General features: G+C 40.3%; 1 protein-coding gene across 2 annotated transcripts in view; it reads left to right on the top strand.

Annotated features, from left to right (window-relative positions):
* The window catches only part of GRID1 (glutamate ionotropic receptor delta type subunit 1), a 537,290-nt gene extending 524,969 nt beyond the window's left edge, over nt 1-12,321 (top strand). For both annotated transcript variants that reach the window (XM_075109572.1, XM_075109574.1), the window contains one exon: nt 11,184-12,321. In XM_075109572.1, the coding sequence (XP_074965673.1) occupies nt 11,184-11,612 (429 nt within the window). In that variant the 3' untranslated portion in view covers nt 11,613-12,321. The remainder of the gene's footprint in view (nt 1-11,183) is intronic.
* The last annotated feature ends 8,190 nt before the right edge of the window (nt 12,322-20,511 follow it).

Below are 20,511 nucleotides of genomic sequence, written 5' to 3'. Positions count from 1 at the left end.
CAGTTGCATATAAATGATCATTTGTTTGTACCACTGTATTGTATTCAACTTTTCTAAGAATAAATAAAGTTTTTTTGGGGAAAATAAATAATGCAAACACTGGCAAAATAATGCATTTTAATGCCATCTAGAAATTCAGTTTCAAACTTGCTTTGAATATAATAAGCTGAGAAACTTCATTTAACTAGCATTTTTAAATCAGCAGAGCAATGTTAGGAATTAGTCATCCCAGAATGCAAAGCTTAATGTTGTTTGATGATGAAGGATAAGCTGGAGGAATCAGTTAAAGCAAAAAAAAAAACTAAAAGAGGAGGAAGATATATAAATTACCTTCTACAGAAACTGATAGTAGCTGGAAGGGCATCTTAACTAACTCAGTGTTGGCTTTTTATGTGAGTAAAGAAACAAAATTTTCTCCTCAGAGTTCCTTAGTGGAGCAGATATTCTGTAGTATCTGGTCACAGACAGTGCGCTCATCGAGAATCCAATGACACCAGTCCTCTTGCTATTGATCACCATAGATTTAGGTCAAGGCTGTAATGGATTTAAAAGTGAGGTGCCATCACCATGATTAATGACACTGGGCCCAGGTTTCTGCTACCCAAAGAAGTACTGAAACACTGAAGTTTGGTTCCAGCCTATTTCCTTAGCTGCAAGGAAGGGCCTTTTGTGCTTGGTTTAATTTTTCTCTCAGTCTTATGAGAAAACCCTGCTAATGGGATTCTTAGGGATATAATCTGGACTTACTCTGTGTGAACCTTAGGTGGTGGGGTGGGGTGGTGGAAATAATGAACAGAAATAAGCTTACAAAATGAATGTTGCCATGCAGGGATGTCAGAAAGAGACAACCTGTTTGAAGTTCCAGTTTGGTGATGAATCTAAGTATTTGCTTAAGTTGCATTACATCACCTATCCCAGAGACCTTCTGTGGCAACTCATGTGCTTGGCATGAGCTTATGTGTTGTACTGAATTGGAGCCTTAAAGTGTCAGATTCTTTTAGATTCTTCACACAATGTTTACGGAGCTAATGTTTGTATATTTTATCTCAGCCTACGGTAGTATTTTAAAGTTGACTTTTTGAGGGGGCGTTGAATGTTCAGTAATAACAAAATCAGTAAAAGTTTAAAATAAAAAACATAAAATGTGACTGTTTTCTCAATATCATTTTTTACATTTTTGTGGTTTATAAAGTACTTGGACCTCAATCCAACCAAGCATTTAAACATGTACATAAAATTAAATAAGAGTTTGATCCTGATCTCATTCTGATCACCAAAACTCATTCATTTTAGTGGTGTAGGATCAAACCTGAGTTGCTCTGAAAACAACGTGTATAAAGCATAAACTGGAAGTTACATGTTCATTGAAGTGATTTGCTGAAGATTTAACTTACTGTACAATAATATTAACCAGCAATCTATAAATCTACTTATCGATTGAATTTAAATATTTTTTTAATACCTGAAATAACTTGTGCTCACTATTGGCAAAATATTAAAGAATCAAAGGTACTAGTATTGTGAAAAAATATATACCTTATTTTTCTTTTTTAAATTGATGGTTTGGTTATGATTTTCCATAAGTTCTGAACCACATTTATAAGCGCATATAAAGAAAAGACCTACTCAGACTTACATAAGAAGTACTGTTTCTTCAAAAGCATTCAGTATTCAGGAGTTCTCTTTTGGGAAACTGGTGGCCAGATTGTTATGCTGAACTATTTTAATGATTTGGTTGGCTGTGTCTTTTCTCGTGTCGAAAGAGGAGCTTGGGCAGTTTCCAAAATACAACCCTGAATAGGGGTGAAGAAACCTTTCCAAAATTCAGGTTTTAGTTAAAACATTTGTGGCTTATAGTCAGGATTAAGTGTTTTCTAAGGCTTTCACAATGTCGGAGTTGAGGGGAGAGGCTTTGCAAGACAACTATTGCTGGGCATCAAACAGGTTGTAGAAGCAACTCCTTGTGTCTCCTGTGTCAACTCTCTCTTGTATTCCTGGCATAATAGGAAAATAAAAAGGGGGGGAACTTTTGAGATTTGGATTTGACTAGGCTGGAATGGTGAAGAAGGATGATGATAGAGCAATCTGTTATGCCTGATGCTCCAACAGAGTAAATCAGACTGTTAAAGGGTATCATTGCTTCGCTTTGGGCCCAGTAGAGTGAAAAATTACATCCATTATGGACTAGATAATAATTTAGGATTTAAAAGCTGTGTAAAGCAATGTAAAGAATCCATTAATTTTTAGTGAGTTTTGGAACAGAACCTTTGTGAATTTAATCTTTACTTTGTAAAAGAATAATCTGCCACCTCACAGGGTCATTTTAAATGTAGTTGAATTCTGAAAACACCACCCTCCTCGGGGACATCCTCTTTGTCTGCAGTGGCTAGAATTTGCTACCAGAGTATAAGTAGTAATAAGTATATGTTTGCTAAAAAGAGTGAAGTATTAATTACATTACTAGCCTCACTATCCTGATCCTTTTTTTTCTCCCCACGTCTTCCTTTCCCTTTCTGTCTGGAGATGGCCAACGATGCGAGGTTGGGCCTCAGAAGCTTGGTGAGAATTTATAATAAACATACAGATAAATGGTTTGTTGTTGAAAATGCCTGCACAGATGAATCCTTGCTAGTTTTCTCCTCATCTTTACATCTCCCTGGACCTCCCCTTGAACCCAACCTTCGTGTTGTTGGAAATGCCTGTAACGACAACATATGCAGTGTGTGCACAGTAAAGGTTTCTCCATGTGCAAGCTCTCCTTTCTCCTAAAAGAGTTCCTTTGCAGAGACATTGGCATGCTCATCAACCAGCACTCTTTCAGCACTGCATTTTGCTGCTTGCGTTGGAAAATGTTTCTTTGCATTCTCTTACTATCCTGTTTATTTCTAACCTCATGAAAACTGTGGAAGCATCCATATAATGTGAACCAGTCATTCATTTTCTTTGTAGCTGAGATACCAGCTTCTAATGCTTGTGAACCAAGGTTGGTAAGGATTTTAAGGCTTGAATACCTCAGCATGAGGCTGAATGTCCCCTTTCTTATTGAGCAGCGAATGAGGATGCTATCACAGCCTCTTACCTTGCCGGTTTGAGTCTGTTGTTGGTTGTGAGGACTAGGCAGTGTGTCTCTCTGATTGCACTTAGTTCATGCATTGTGATGAATGTGGGAGCAGATCACTGCAAGTCTGTGGGGCTACCTGCTGTCACCTAAAGTGCGATGCTTGTCCCATTGGCTCTGTGTCCTGCATATTTATTCACACAGCGCCATAGCGTGCAGATGCAGTTGAAGAGAAAAAAAATGAAACAAAGATGGGTGTTTAGCTGGTTTTAATTGATGTTCGTCATTAGCTTCAGTGGCCCGGTGGGGAGCTTATTGTCCGGTGCATTTCTGGACAAGGCACATACTATAGGATAGTCACAGCCATCTTCAGAATTAGATCCCTGGCTAGATGTGATTTCAGGTTAGATAAATCCAACCTGGGTAAGGGGAGCAATGTGAGTATGGGAAGATACGGACTGCTCCATGAAGCTCCTTGCTACTTGTAGCAGTTCTGTAGCAACTTACTGTAACTTCATTGGTCTCTAGGTTTTTGGTAATCGCTTCTTACTTTCACCAATTGTAGATATTTTCTGGCTGTGGGTAGGTGGGAATAAACTTTGGCAATGTATTTGAAACAATTTTCTATCACATTAACATTGTCTTTGCAGTATTCTGTTATTTCTCACTTTTTCCAGGTTCACTTAGAAGGGAAAAGACTATTACTGTCTCTTCATAAGGGAATTTCTGCTCTCTGGTGAAGGAGAGCACCTCCTAGTGAATAAGGTGGCCCCTTGTACATAATTTTCAATGAATTTTTGTTTCTTTGAAGATGATTACCCATTGAATGAAATCAATATATTGCAAAACTCTTTCATTACTTTTATCATTTCAATTGGATAACAGTGTACTGGACCTCAACTGATATCAGTCACAACACATTCCTCTAACAGCTGTTTTATGGAGGATACCTTAGTTAATTGCTAATTTAAAATACATGGTGTAGTTTCCACTTGTAAGAGCAGACGCTTGATTGCAGAGTTGGGCCTATTTGTAAAAGTAGATTTTCAAGTAGACTCTTGAGGTGCATCTGTACTTATTTCTAATAAGATACTGTTATGGTCAAACCAGCATCTAGCAGAGTACACTCAGAAACCACTCAGCAAATTTTATGTAAGATTAAGTGCTATTTGACTAGGTCAGTTGCCTGTGTTAAATTAATGACAGCAAACGTACATCACCGCTGCATCTGTTTACACGTCTGCCTGCATTTCACTGCATTGTCGACTGCAGAATCTCTAGAATAATGAGCGTGGCAAACTGAGTCGCATCAAAAAGGGGTTTTTTGTATTAATATAACACCATACCGTGTTGTCCTTGTTTTGCAGCGCGTCTATTACATATATCATCGCTGCTTTTTCTTCTCAAGCAAGCCAATTATGTGTGGTTTTTGCCACTCTGTCAGAGCCTCCTGGAATAAATTAAAATTACAGCTTTACATATGCAGTAGCTGCAGCTGAAAGTAATGATTATGACCCTGGGTGAATGTAGAATTTCAAAATATTCTTAAACAAATATACATGTACAGAGCTGCTGCTTCTTCATTTCTCCTTAACAAGCTAAATGTTTGAGTCCATGATGTCTGAAACCTGACGGACAGAAGCTGGTAGCCGGGGGGAGCTGTGGGTTTTGACTCTGAGCTGAGAAAAGAATAGCCTGTGGGTACCTGAGTATGGAAACCTTGCTGTTTCGGTTTTATTTCTCTGCTTTTTTTTTTTTTCAGTTATGCAGTAATCTATCTGTGTATGGAAGTGCTTCAGAGACTTCCTTTCTGCCCAGCTGGGTACATGTGTGCCTTCCATCATCTGTGTGTCATAACCACTGATAATTGTATTTTTTAAGGCATGCGTATGGGTTAAGAGGCATTTTATATGGACGATAGAGGGACTGGCATGTGACCTGGTCAAGGTCAGAAGAGGAAGTGTCTGTCTGAGGCTGGGGCTTGACTCAGATTTTGAACCTCTGTCCTAATCACAAAATTGCATTTTTTTTTTTAAATAGTTCTTTCACAGAATGAAAATGTAATATTAACATTTGTGTCTTGGTTTCATTCTCTCACTGAAAGATAATCCTTCATATTGTCACCCAAGACAGACACAAACGCACAAACAAAAGAGGAATGCACCATGAGTGATGATTAAGACTATTACTTTAAAAGACCTCAGGCATTATTTTCTGCATATCTCCTGAGGCTTATTAAGAACTACATTAACTGGCTTTTAATACTTGGCACAGTTATCAGCACCTGACCGGGAGGTATCGATGCATTTATGATAGTCCCTTGGTGTATGTGCCTGTCTGCCCACGTTGGCTTAGCTTCTGAATTTTTAGTGCTTGATATTTAGGGTCAGGACCATTAGTCTTTTTCTTCTCCTCCTCTAGTCTAGTGTGGTTTTATTTCCATGTGTGGGATGCAGATGTAATTTATCACAGTTTTGGCATAGTTTTAGCATCAAATTTCTGCAGATATTCAGGCTTCCTTTTTGAGCACTTGTCACCCCTTTTGGCCCTACTGAAACTGCTTCATCAGCTTGCAACATTTTTATCTCTTCAAGTGGCTTCTTTTGAACTTTGTGATAAGATCAGAGAAATCACAAGTAAGAACAAGAGGCCACATTAGTGTCTTTAATAAAAATATTTTTCTCAACAATCTTCCCTGTGGAAAATCCCAACCACTGCAAGCCTGGCAGCTGAACAGTTGGACAGTATTACCTTTAAATTAGTTGTGTTTAAAGTGAAGTAGGCAATTGCTTGAAAACATCAGCCAGTAGCTTCTTTCCAACACCCAGCGAGAGGTTTCTCAAATATGATAATGTTAACTGACTCCAAGCCTCCCAAGTAGTTTCATATTCCATCAGTCTGACTGCCCACATGCTTTTATTAGGGTCCACTGTCAAAAGTCACTGAAATAAGCTAGAAAAAAATATTAATTACTCTGTAAATCATCTTGTCTGAATTTATATCTTGCCATAAACTCTCTCTGCAGGATAAGGCCAAACTTGGTTAGTCCTGAAAGGAGTTTCTTGCAGGTGCTGTGGTGCGGGGTTAGTCGTTCCCAGGCAATTCTGGTGAGCACCCTTCAAATCCACGCCAGCGGTTGCCACGGTGTCCTCCCGCAGTCAGTCATAGGCCATTGAACCTGTCGCTCATGATCAAGCGCTTGGGACGTATCAGAAACATGCCCTTCATTCACCCTCCCGGAGCTCAAACTCATTGGGGAAGAATGGCATTTAAACTGGTATTTATGAATAAGGTACTTTCCTGACCAGAAGCAACGTTTTGATTAGCTGTTTCCCTTAAGCTTGAGGAGGATAAGCTTGTGTTTATAATTCATTTTCCTTACACATGACATTTTTTCTTCCTTTCACTGATTAATTTCTTCAACTGATCTATTTGGAGTACAACATTAATATTGAAAATAGAATTATGAAGGTAGCACAGGAAAAATATTCGATCTCCTTCTGGCAACACAAGCATATATGTTTATCCAATGTAGCTATATATGAAAAGTGAAGTTGACTCGGCATGAAACATCTGAGACACGACATATTTAAAATATTAACTAAGGTTTGCATATTAAGTATAAAAAAGAAAGAGAAGAGACCTTTGGTAACTAGATGATCCCTGAGGTCCCTTCCAACCTGTGATTCTGCGATTCTGTAATGTGTCTGTCACAGACATTGAAGTATCAAGTTTGGAGCTCGTTCATTCGGCTCCAGAAAAGTCCTAAGTGGAGGTGAAACCAGAAACCATTGCGAAGGGAAGCAGTAAGGCTTCCCCCGAGGGGTTGTCCTTCGGGTAAGGGAGGTCTCTGTGCTGGAAAACTGGCACAGCAGCCTCCACTCTGTCTTCTGTTTTTTCTGTCCAGCTGCCAGGTCTGGTGCCTCTGCCGCTCCGTAGCTCCAAGACTCAATTTATTAATTTAGAGTAATTTATTAATTTTTAACTCATTAATTTTGTCATACAGAAATAGAAAAATAGAGAACAGTTTCAGCATCAGGAAGCTTGAAAATCTTTTGCAATTCTACATTGCCATTTCACAATTACAGTGACAAAGCCTCAGGAAATGAAAAAAATGCAACCTAAGTGCTTAAAAATTATAACAAAAGGCTCATTTAGGGAGAATCATAGAACTGAAAATAAAGGAGAACACTGAGCTAACAAGGGAGAAAAACATCATAACTTTTAAGATATGTTTTTCTGGCTTTATTACCATTTAAACTTTTTCCTATTTACCTTGTTGCTTTTCAGTAATATATGCTGTGTTACTGAATTTTCCAGGAGAACAATAAAGGTAAAGAAAGATGAGGTTTACAGAATTTACAAATTCTGAAAGCTTGGCTTGTCAAAGAAAGCTATCCCAAAACCTTCAGTTCTGGAAATCCTGGGATTCAAGGCAGTCTTCTAGTTTGTAACAACAAACTAACCTTTTCGTGGGTTTCTAATTTTTACCTTTGTTTTTTTTTTAACCATTTGAAAAATCATTCATTCAGCGTTAAGATAGTTTCACACAAAGCTTGACATTTAGTTATTTAGCTGCTTTTCATCTAATAAGACAAAGGAAAAAGGAAGAACCTTTAAAAATATGTTTTTGTTATATTTCAGAGACAGGGTTGTTTTCTTTAACCTTTACAAACATTTTATTTTAACAACAAAAAGAAGGAATAATGTGAACTTCTGGGCTCTTGAAAACCTTTAAAAAGTTTTCTCTAATCTTAATAAGGCTGGAAAATTGGCCTTAACGCTGAAAAGAGATGTAGAAGTAAGCAAAAGAAATCCCCACCCCAATCTCTTAAAAAAAATAATCCCAATAATTTACTTCTCTACTTACTTCATAAACTATTCTGTAGTAGAAAAAATGTGATGTCTGTGTGCAGGAATGATGTTTTTCTTTTTCTTGATAATGAAAACTTTAGCACAGTGAAACGTAAGTTTATCTCGTGAGACATAAGCCCCTGCAAATCCACCAGTTTCTGAGGAATGCTGTCCCAGGGCTGGACTATGCATAGCAGAAGAAAAGAGGGCAGTCCCGTTAGGCCGGCGGAGGGAAACGTCCCACACAACATGGTCCTTAATAACTCCTCTGGCTGGACCAGGAGATGTCTTTCAAGAGCATCCCATCTGGGGCTCTTCATGTTTACATCTTAAAGGAGCTAAGCTAAATATATACCCAGGGTTAATTCGTCCTTTGAATGTTATGACCTTTTATGCACAGATGCTCCAAGTGAAGGGCACGCTTCATTCACAAATGTATTTTTCCTCTGCAAACGGTTAATACTTCATGTTGCAAATATTGAAACTCTACCTTTCCCTCTGGCTTGGCTAGTTATCCCAGTCACAAAGCAGGATGGAACGCACTGAGGATGTGCTTGCAATCAAAAAATACAAATAGAATGTTAACGTGTATTTTCACTTGAAATGATCTGAAGAAAGCAGTAGTATTTGGCAAAAGCTCAGAAAAATGCAAATGAGTCATAAGCAGTTCTCCGGAGTCTTATTTAGGGAAATTTGTTCTACTATTTGCTCAGCTCTAACCTGAGTTCACTACTTTTTTTCTTATTTTGTAGTAGGGGCTTAGCAAGAATATGAGTCCCAGATAACTGCAGTGCCAGCCTAGGAGTCTAAATCAAAGCTAACAGCATTTCTGAGAAAAGAAATAGTACAAGGTACCCAAAGCAGCATTATGTAACAGGCTTTGGGAGTTAGCTTCCTTAGACACAGATACCATCATACGTGGTGGTAGCTGGACTTGGCAGATAAGCAGAACTTAGCATCGTTGGCAGAGAGCTGAGGAAAACGCAGCAGTACACGGCCAGGCGGCTGTGCAAAAGGAACCTGCCCATGGAGGTCGAGCCCTTACTTCCAGCGGAGGGTAATCTATGAACAATTCTCACACTAGCCCCCAGTCCGCAATTTTACTTCAAGAAATAGAAATAAATAAAATTATTAATTACATCCATGTAATCCTCTGGCCTTTATACCACAGACCCTTAATCTGTCTTGCTACAGAGCTTATGAGAAGGCCTCTGTGCTATTGACAGCTTGGGGTAGTATCTAACATTGAATGAAGAGCCTAACAGGTCAGGTACAGCTGTTGGCAAGAAAGACTTAAAGCAGCTGCAGTGGTTATCTGATCAAGTGTTGTGTGGTCCCTTTCTGCCACAAAAGTTTATTTTTTATTCATTGTCCACTGATTTTCTCTAACTCAAAATGATCTGATCAGTGGATTTGGCTGAAAAAGCAGTATTTTTTGAAAATATAGTTAAATAAATATAAGTAAATATAAATATAAATAAATATCTATAAATATATATAAATAAATATATTTAAAATATATTTTAAAATAGTTTGTTTCTCTGGTGAGGAAGATGATATCCTTAGGGTTCCTGGGAGCTTCACTGGGAGTTTGGTGGATTTGTGATGTAAATGAAGCAGGAATTCATCTTCCACTGATTAGCAAAGGAGGTGCAACGTGCAGCTCAGCCCTGTAACTGTTGAACAGTTGTGCTCCCGTTGAAATCAATAGGGATTTAGCCTAAGCTAAGGGCACAGGTTTGGGTTCATCACCACGTGACACTAATTCATTTCCAAATCCATGCAGATATCAACAAATCCAATGGTTCTTGAGTAGCACAGAAGTAGTGTTAAATCACAAGGTTAGAATCAAATCTGTAGTTGACATTGACTGGGATCTGGGGCTTTGGAGTTGACTTGATTGTCAATTTACAGGTGAAGGCAAAGTGGCTTAACAGTGGATACCGCTGGAATAATATTGTAATTCTCTGTGCTCCACCTGAACGCCAGTGGCAAAAGATCATGAGGAGCAGGTGGCAGTGGCACCTTATACTTCTCTGTTCCCAGAACCCTTTTTTTTGTTCTTTCATGAATCAAAGCATCTGTAAGGCTGCTGTACCTTGGTTTAATCAACATCTAAGCACACATTGATTTGTGGGTGATCAGGGATTACTGGAACACAAAAGTTTCAGGTAGTCCTATTTCCTAAGCTGGGATTTTGCTGGTTTCCCAGAGTAATTACAGGTTTCTGCCAGACCAGGGAAATTCCTTAGTTCCAGGATTGTTGGGCTTTTATAAATGCTTTGCTGCTAGTCTGCTGTATGTTACACTTGCACCAAATAACTACAACTGCAGATCACAGCTGTGCTTTATGAAATATAGACAAATGATATAATATAATACCTTTTTATTGGCAGTACAATGGTAGGTATTAAAATTCAGTCATTCAGCATCCCAGGCGATTGACTTTACCCTGCCAGTTTTGTTGCTTTCCAATTTGAGCGTCCTGAATGCCGTGCTGAGGTGATTAACAGCCCATCATAGCTCTTTGCTGCTTCAGGTTTTAAAGACAATTTATTTGGCCGTATTTCCTCAGGGAAGCTAAAACATGTTGAACAAGTAGTGCTGAAAGTCCCTTAAAGGGACCACCCCAGGACCCTCAGCCAAGGCATTCTCAGAAGATGGTGACGCATTTTCTGAAGACCAGCGTGGCTTTCTCAAGGCCTGACCACAGACATAAACTTTTATCAGATGATGTGTCAAGATGACAGTTTATGGTTGGCCCCACAGCTGGTCAAAGCACAAATGAGTGGTCCCTTCCTCAGGGCTCACAGAGCAGGTTTCTCTTAGTGCTCTTCCAGTAGGTCAATAGTCTGTGCCACATACGTGACGCAGGGCTTTCTGCTTGCTGGAATTTGGAGTTCCAGCTTGCTTGTTTGCCTGCCATATGCTTTTTTTTCTGGCCTTATTAAAACTAAGCTAAGGGCTCGCAGGATGTGCTGGTCCCTGGTGCTTGCTCTTGTTAGCTGAACCAGAGCCATTGGTTTGCCTCTGAGGAAGACGGTGTTGACATCAGGGGCTTTTGCAGGCTGAGATTGAGCTGGTGTTTTCTTCAGCATGTGTTCCTCAGCTGGAGATGTTGGGCAGACCTTGAGATTTTGCATCGGCACAGATGAAATTGAAGCGATGTGATGAGCGAACAGATACTCCTGTCACACGGAGGAAGTGGAGGGAGGGGCGGAAGGGATCGGAGATTGTGTTTGGCTGATTGTTCTGGTTTCTTCCTCACTAGGACAAAGAAGTGAACTTGGAGCAGGTCCATAGACGCATGAACAGTTTAATTGACGAAGACATAGCCCACAAGCAGATCTCTCCAGCATCCATTGAAATCTCAGCCTTGGAGATTGGTGGCATGCAGCCAACTCAGACCCTGGAGCCTGTACGCGAATACCAGAACACGCAACTTTCTGTCACCACCTTTTTACCAGAACAGACAACTCATGGTGCCAGCAGAACACTCACAGCTGCCTCCGGCAGCAACCTGCCGCTGCCCCTGAGCAGCTCAGCCACCATGCCCTCCATACAGTGTAAACACAGGTCGCCAAATGGAGGACTATTTCGTCAGAGTCCCGTGAAAACCCCGATCCCGATGTCATTTCAGTCTGTGCCAGGGGGAGTCATTCCAGAAGCAATGGAGCCCTCGCACGGAACATCCATATGATGAAAACAAACAGTAAAACAACCAGCAGAGCTTTTTAATACAAAATTTAAAAGAAACAAAAAAAAAAAAATATCAAAACAAAACAAACTCTTACATTTTTCTTGTATATACCTGTAAATAATGAAAGAATGAAGTGGGGTAAAAGTGTATTTTGAATATTCCCAATTTTCGAAGTCAGTAAAAAACAAAACAAAACAAAACAAAAAAAAAACACACAAAAATGTATGAAATGACTTTGTAAATTTTGTTCTATATGAATAAAAAGGCAAACTACTTGTGATCGTTCTCAAGTGCCAAAGAAGACCAGTTACTGGGACTGAGGGCCGTACTTATTTTTCTCTGGATTTCAACACTTATTCCCTTAATGTTCTTTTTTTTTTTTAAGAGCAAAAAAGCTATCTGTTTCTTGCTAGAAAAATTCACCATGCTCAGATCTCTCCTTTCCCCAGAACCCTACTTTATAGTCAAGATGGCAATTCACTCAGAGAATTTAACAGCTGGTATTAGCATAGCAGTAACAAATGTTTTAAACATGAACTATAACTAAAATCCCACAAACGATAAACAGAAAAAAAAAGAGAAATTTTTCCTTCTAACAAAGATTTAGACTTCTACACAGTTTCTAAGTTTAAGCACAGGATTACTGAATTGTGTTTTTATACGTTTGCTGCACTGTGTGGCTCTTTTTATTTAACCTTCTGTGTTTTGTTATATATATAATATATATTATATATATATTATATATATGACTTATATATTACATATATAAATGCTTTGATAAACAGCAGGTTTAGGTTAAGGGGAAAGCTTTCAAGAAAACCTGATCAGCTCTTTTCTGTGTCTTGTGTACACGACTGAAAATGGGGAGGAACCAATGGCTGAAAGAAGTGAGACGAGGAAGAGCTTTAACGGGCAGGAGATAATGGCACTGCGGTGACTGTGCCCTCTGGTGCCATCTCTTCCTTTAAGATTTCAAGGAATTTGCTGCATAATGGATGCAAGGCTCTCTGCTGAAGTCATATCCCTGAATGACAAGGCTAAGCTCATGACTACAAGCACAGCTCTGCTTTTTTTTCCATTGATTTTGTAAAAAGAAACATTTTAATGGCCATGTCTATAATCGTGGTAGAAATGGCTGTAAAATGCCTTTTTTTTTTGGTCTGTGAAACACAGAGGACAAAGATAGAGCAACACAGATAGCGAATTTAATGTCTCATTCTGCAAATATTACCAGTGCAATTTCATACGACAAAAAAAATCAAAACAAAACAAACCACATTGTTTCCTTCCCAAATAGTAGTTTGAATGCCCAGAATAATGGATCCCCATTCCCCACCCACTCCTGCTAATGGGCATCGCTATCCTGCAGAATTGGGATAATTTAGTGTCTTCTCAGATGTATCCCTGTAGCTGGGTGGTAATGTCCCTTTGTAGCTGGATTTCTTCACTTTATTAGAACGCTGCTATTTGAAAAAGGCCGTAGATCTCGGTGCAGCAAAATCACTGCCTGCATTAAGGTGAAAAATTATGTTTGAACAGAGGTAAAAAGGTATTCACATCCCAAGAAGGTCAGCAGGCAATCTGGGTCAGGTTTTTGGATAAACATTCCATTGACTGCTCCTAATTTGATTTGCATAATTATGCAACAAGTATATTTATGGGATGATAAAAGCCTGCAAATTTTTACATTTCTAGTTTAAGCGGTAGAGAGGAAAAGTCAAACTGTGATACAAAACCAGCCTAATGGAAGAGCATATTCAGCATACTACATTTTAAATTAGGAATATTGATGGTGAGCTTACAGAAGGAGTATTCTTGTAGGATTAATTTGTCTGTTGTCATGCTGGTTCCTCAAGAAGACAGGGCGATTTTGCAGCTCGGCACAAATTGCACTATTTGCTTCAAACTAATTAAAAATGAACAATGCTCTAGTCAGCTGACTAGATTTATCCTATTTAGAGACTTGGCCCACACAAGCTTGGGATTTTTACTTCCTTCTTTCATCATACTTTTTTTTATGGTTATCTTAGCAAACCTATGGCCACAGAAAAAAGTAGTCATTTCTTCCCTTGATTTTTTCCCCCCACCTTCCATGAATACACTGATTAATTACGGCAGAAATAGCTGCACAAAAAGACTATGCACACCTAGGTATCTGTAAAGATGCTTAGGAGAAAGCATGCAACTATTTGCATTGCAAAGATCCCTCATTTTTCTTACCAATTTAAGATTTCAGCAGCTGCAAAGGAACATGCTTCAGAAGGGGTGCAAGGAGATGCCTGTGTAGCTGCGAGGGTGCAGTCTGCAAGCCAGACCTTGGCTGGAGTGGGTACCAGAGCGAGAAGGCCGCTGCCCCTCATCCTGAGCGGCTCACTCGGCCACCGCGGCAGCACAAGGCAATCGCTCAGCCATGTCCTCCCTTCTGGATGGGGAAGAGCCATGGCGAGCTCCTGGTGCATGGCAGCGTAGCCACTGCTGCTGGCTCTGCACCAATGCTGTAGCAAACAAGCTCGTCAGAGGTTGTCCAAGCTGCTCCCTTGCCATTTCCCCACAAAGCACAGTATTTATGTGCTGCAACAAAGCTCAGAGCAGGAGATTGAAACCTTCCTTTACTGAGGCACTATTGCTTTCAGAAAACATACAGATCTTTTTTCATATTATAGTCTAAACCACTGTACTGCATAATTTAAACTGAACTGCATTTGTGGAATAAATTGTGAGTATTTTGCAGATTAACATTCTCCATATTCAGTGTTCTCCTCCTGGCTTAGTCTTGCCACATGCTGTAAAGTTTGGAAGTGTGGTTTAACTTGTAAACAATGTTGGATCTCCCTGATTCTTCTGTATAAAATATGACTCACCTATCTGAATGCTCTACCAGATTACATCTAAGATGATCAGGATTGTACAGAATCAAACCACACAGTTCTTTTTCAGGAAAGTATTTAAGCATGTGTGTAAGCCCTATAGAAAGCAGCTGCTTTATGCACAGGTTGAAGTGCTTTGCTGATTAATGATGGAGTTAAAATGCAGGTCTCAAAGGAAATGTATGGCTAATTTTAAGCAGGTGGGTGAGCTCACCAGACTCCCTGGGACTCTTCAGTTCCTTAAAGGTAACCGTCTTGAGTGCTTTGCTGCACCAGGGTCTGTACTGTAAAAGTAGGAATCCACAATGGATCTCTCACTGTCTGGTAATTATTTGTTTATATAAAAGTTAGCAAGTCATAGCTTGAGCCTGTCAAGCATGACAGGAAGCTGTTAAATCTTTCATGTGATGGTGGTTTGGTTTTAGATTATTTAAACAAATCACCAGGTTCTCCCTGAACATAAACAGTGTTTCTTTCCCCATAACTTTCAGTTTTCAAAGTAAATGCAGAATGTATGATTTCCATATTCTGTCTCCTGTTTTATATTTATATCTTCATTTTGACAGATCAAAGCATTCACTGTCTATATAATACGTATTCACCACACACTCATGCATATATATAAATACATGCGCAGTAACTCACAGCAGAAGTGAGAAATATAATTTCCATGTGATGTAAATGAGCATAAGCTCAAAGCTCTCACAGAGCTGTGCGTATTTACACCACCTGCGGACCTGACCCTTCACTTTTAATATTGGGCAAGTTGAAGCAGGAAAAACTGCAGAAATTCCTGAAAACTTTGAAGACCAAACTGTGCCCTTGATTTTCAAATGGAACTTCCCCCAAGTGTGTTTAAGAAAGGAATAACGTGATCCCGAATATTCCAGCTCCTCCAGGATGTTTACATTGCAAAGGTGGTTGTACATGAAATGGAAATCGAGTGCCTATACCTTCCTTTTATCATGTTCTCTTGCTGATGAACTTCTGCAGAAATGACATCTGTGGCACAGCACTTGTAGTGTGTCCTGTTCTATCGGTCCTTTAGTTTAGAAATGACTTTATTTTCATACAGAAATGTGACTCCGTTTCTTCTATTTGCTTGCAATCCATGGGCAATCTGCTTGCAATCTGAAGAATGCATTGCTCTTATTTCTTAGTGTGTCATGTTTTCCTATTGCAATGGAAAAAAAGAGTAATTATGCTTTTTAATTTCAGAGCTGAAACTTGATAGAACGTTTTTATGCTGAGTTGCAACTACATGTGTGCAATATTTGCCTTGCAAAGTGAAATTCCCAGTATCTGCCTTGCTTTCATAACCATCGCTGCACTGTAGATGAAGTCTCAGCAAAATGACTCACTTTCTCTTAGTCTGCTGATAGAATAAAACACTTAAGCCTGGGTTCTCACCTGTGTAAATCAGCATCCTCCAGTGAATGAGTCAAGCATTCTGAGTTTCAGTAAGTGAAGGTTTCATTCTTAATAGTGGGCTTGAGAACACTGCTTCCCATAAACTTGTATTAAACCATAGCTCTGAAAAGGAAAATGTTTTGAGAGTCCCCAAAATGAACATGAAAGAGGAATATTTATTAATATTTTGAGCACTTAACACGGATGTGAGTGTAAACTGTATGCTGAAATAGCTTAGAGAACAAATTTCTTCTTAAAATCTGTTCAAATTTAGATATACCTCTCCTCTATGAAATGTTAAAAGCTCTTGGCTTGGCGGCAAGTGGAGCATTCCTTTCAGAGGAAAACATGTGACTGGGGCAGTACAGCAACCACAGTGCTCAGACCTTTCCCTGTTATTTTATTGTGCTTTACTGACTTGAACTATTGTTGTGAGCAGCTAAAGAATGATGTAGATCTAAACACAACACGTTTGGGGGATGCTGGTGGAAATTTCCCAAAGAATCCACATCCTTTGGCAACCCTGGGAAAGGCAAGGAGAAAGTTAGAAGAAAGCTCTGAAGAGAAGCAAAATTAAAGGTAAAAATGAACATGTGGTGAAGAGGGAGGGAGAAAAGGGTGATTACAACTCATACATCCAGCAAAGCTGTATTACTGTATGAGAAGCCTAGCTTCCATTATACAAGCAGTTGCCTCAGTTAAGTATTATTTTTCTTAATTTTTAGGAAAGAAATAAAACCAGCATTTGCTCTACCAGAAACAGTTGTTCTGTTATTTAAGAGCTGGAATTATTTGTTTGGTGATGCCAGTTTTTTGTCTCGATTCTCACTCAGCTGGGAAAAACCAGCTTCAGTCCATGATTTGCACCTAAGCCAGCTGTGGCCTGTCTGCTGGGTGACACTCCCAGTGGCCATTTAGGCCTGCAGCTGGGACAAATCAGCATCGCTCAGCTACACCTAAACCTCTACCTTCTCTGGTTTCGGGTAAGAGTTGTTTGAGGCTTAGTGGCATCAGCTGCATATATCTTTGGGTTCCTACATAAAGATGCTGCTTTGCTAGTGTTCGTATTGGAGGGAACCGGTACAGAAACGTGGCTTTGCTAAGCTTCTAAGGTAACTAATAATGGAAATAAGTAATGTGCATGGCTTTAGTCTCTTACTGAGTTTTATTTTCTCTTAAGTTTACTGTCAGGCTTATTAGAGGGATTTTTTTTAACCTTTTTTTTTTAACTGCATGCTTACAGGTTGCTACTTAATTATTTTTTTCTCCCCATTTACATTGATATCAGATTGTTTGCTTAGAAATCAGTTAATGCTGGTAGCAACTTCATGTCATGTTGTAATGGAGCACCACCACTGCCATAAGAAAGCTGTTTTGTCTGTCTTTTTTTTTTTTATTTCTTTCCTTGTAAGTCTCAGTGGAAGATGTCTTATCTCTTAGTAATTGTTTGGTTCTTCTGTTGCAGTTATAAAGGTCTGTAGTTTTGAGGCTGTCAGTGTTTCTATCTGTTTTGGTCTCTATATAACATAAGGGGGGGTGGGGTAAATAAGTCCTCACAATCATAGATAAACACAGACGTGGAAAGTAGTAGGGTAGGGAAAAAACTTGAAAAAAATTTAAAAATATTGGTGCATCTTGCCGAAGCTTCAACGGCTGAGTAATGTGTTACATGGGACTGACTGCACTGTAGAAATCATCGCAAATATTTCTAGGTGGGAAACCACAAATTACAGTTCAACATGCCCCCAGGTTGCTTTTAAGATAAAGGATGTTTTCTTTTTTATTATTGGTTGTTTTGTAATACTGTCATAACTGAAGCTGTATTTGAAGGGACATGGAACCAGAGGTTTTAAAACAACTTTAATTATCAGAGTGCTCCGATTCTAAGCAGTCACTCATTAAAGGAAATATCTTCGAGATTTGCTATATTTCAATATTTTTCTTAATTTCTTTCCTTCTTGTAAAATGCATGTATATGTTTTCTGATGGTATTATTTTCGAGGTGGTTAAGTATAGCAGAAAGGAGCCTAGCACTTCAGGTGAGAATTGCAGCTAAAAGAACAAAAAAACATACAACCATGACAATGAACTGTGGAGAGACCCCAGATTTAGGGTTTTCTTTTTCTATATATCAGCAGAAAAAACCTTGACTTCTGTTTAATGTTTATATTATTTATTTTGGATCGCTCCCATCAAATTAAATAATTACCAGAAGCAAAATATTCCAGCCCACCAAAGTGCTGAAATGCATATTTGCAAATAAATCTAAGCCGACACTGGAAATGTTTCCCTGTCTTATACAGAGAGCATCATTTCAATCCGCTGAAGCGGGTATGCTTACCGGTTAAAGACCTGAAGGTCATACCGCAAGCAGTCGGTAGCGCTGACCCAGGCTCGCTGTGCTCAGGGGTCACGATGCAGTGCAGTCTCCCACAGCCATGAGTAGCCACACCAGCAGCACAGGGGAATGGGGATGAGGTCAGGTTTGGGAAAATATCTGCAGTTAGAGACCCTTTTTCATCTTGGTGCGTTAGCAAGGGGATGCCAGAGGACTGAGCTCGGCCCTGGCTGCTGCCCATCACCCCCAGCAGAAGGGGCAAGCGTGTCCTGCTCTGGGTGAAGGGGGGGGAGGGGGGATGTGTCCATCTGTGCTGTCATGTGAGTTTTGTCCATCCATCAGGGTGTCGCTTTCCAGTGTCGGCTGTGTTGCTGCTGCTGGGTGGATGACGTGTGACAAGAGAAACTCTCCTGAGACGTGTTGCATGTAGGCAGGTATAGCATTTACAAGCTGTTGAAAATTAGCAGTCCCTGCATTTCAGCTTCCATGTAAGAGCTGGTCAGAAAAATATATTGCAGTATTTCTCTTGATTCTAAAGGCAGCTTGAAGGATGGTGAGAACTAATTTTTGGGAGGCTGCTTTGGTCACTAAAGCTTTCAACTCCCGGTACAGCAGTCGCTAACGTGGCAGTAGAGCCCATGGCTCAGCATGTGCCCGCGGGGCCCCTGAGATGATGGCAAAGTGAGTATGGAGTGACGCATTTGGCGGTGTTTGCGAGCTTCCCGGAGAGCTCGTGTGCACTGCAGCGATGGCAGGGGAGCACAGAGAGCCCCGGAGCTGCTGGGGAAGGGGCATGCGGGGTAACCCTGGAAAGCAGGGGTAGTAACTGGGGGGGAGGGGCGAAGGCCTCCAGAGGAGTTCTGATGGTGTAGGAATTACCCCTCAGCAAGGGTTGGTGAGGTGTGGAAATAAAATGGGGGAAATGCTGTATCAGAGTATGACTACCCACCAGGGTATGAATCATGGATGTGGAGGTTGCTGGATGCCACTGTCGTTATTTACATAAGGCTTCCTAAAATCCATGTGATGCTAAATGGGGAAACTTGGGTCAGATTGATCTTGGTACCTGGCGAGAACAAATAGCCATCGTACTGGGGTGTGAGCTGCTGTTCAAGTCGTGCTGTTTGATTTCCCCTGCTGTTCTATGTCTGTAGATTGGCTCGCTCATCATTTCTGGGCTATGATTAGTTGTGCAACCTTTACTCAACTCTTTGACAGGGAGAATGTGTTTTCACAACACAAGAACAGTTTCCTCTTGCCCATTTGCATTCCTGGCTTTGCCTTGTCATTCGTGTCAAAATGTCAAGCAGAAAAACATATGCTTTCAAATGGAGTTTCTGCAAACCATTTGGATCAATGAGGGCTGTCTGTCTGCATATTTGTAACATCTGTCGTGGAGGAATATGAAGCTCTAGCCATTCAGTGGCTTAGTAAACCATATTTTACTCAGACTGTAGCTTGTTTACGTTCAGTGACAGGAAAAAACTGGTGCTCTGGGCACTGCAGAAGTCTATTGTAAAGCAAGTCCTGCTTTTTGGAAAGTAGATGTCTCATCTTCTGCATGCAGCAAATACATGCCATCTTGACAGGCTGGGGTATTAATCCATAGATGTGTCACTCAGGGCTCCTGACAGCTCAGTGCAGCTGCTGATCATCCCTGGCCTGCTCCAAAGGCTGGTGCAAGCAATAACCTCTATTATTCTGAGACAACTGAAAAACTGCCAGGGTGTCGGGAGGAGAAATGCCCTGCCTGTGGAGCGTGAGAGGGGTTTGGGGCGGTGACGGTGGTGGGGAGAGTGTCTGGCCACAGTCCATGGGGCAACGAAGGCAAAGGCTCCCCTGTGCTCTGCCTGGTGTGATTTGGACGATGAGGTAGACCTCCGAGGGCTGAAATGTCACAGCCAGAACATTGTGGCAGTGCGCAGTGATAGGATACAGATCTCAAAAATTGGAAGAGATGGTACCAGAGCGTGGGGCAGGTTAACAGCTTGCTTGGTCCCAGAGGAAAGCTCCTGAAGTGGTCTAAGTATGTTGCCACGAGAAACATGAGGCTGCAAAAGAAGCATCTTACAGTGCCAGCTTGGATATTAAGCAGCTGGGCAAGTCCCAGACCTTTAGTTATAAAGCCTGCTTAGTTCCACAGTATTAAGTGCCATGAAAAGTGTATTAAACCTGTTATTAAGAACTCAAACAGCAGACAGTGAAAGCTCGCAAAATGTAAAGTGCTAAATTAGACCATCAACTTAATTATTCTTTATCACTTAATCCCTTTACCTGTGTGGTT

The sequence above is a fragment of the Phalacrocorax aristotelis genome, chromosome 14 (genome assembly GCF_949628215.1).
Source record: "Phalacrocorax aristotelis chromosome 14, bGulAri2.1, whole genome shotgun sequence".
Taxonomy (NCBI): domain Eukaryota; kingdom Metazoa; phylum Chordata; class Aves; order Suliformes; family Phalacrocoracidae; genus Phalacrocorax; species Phalacrocorax aristotelis.
Note: the sequence above shows the minus strand (reverse complement) of the source record. Positions and strands in the feature narration are given on the sequence as shown.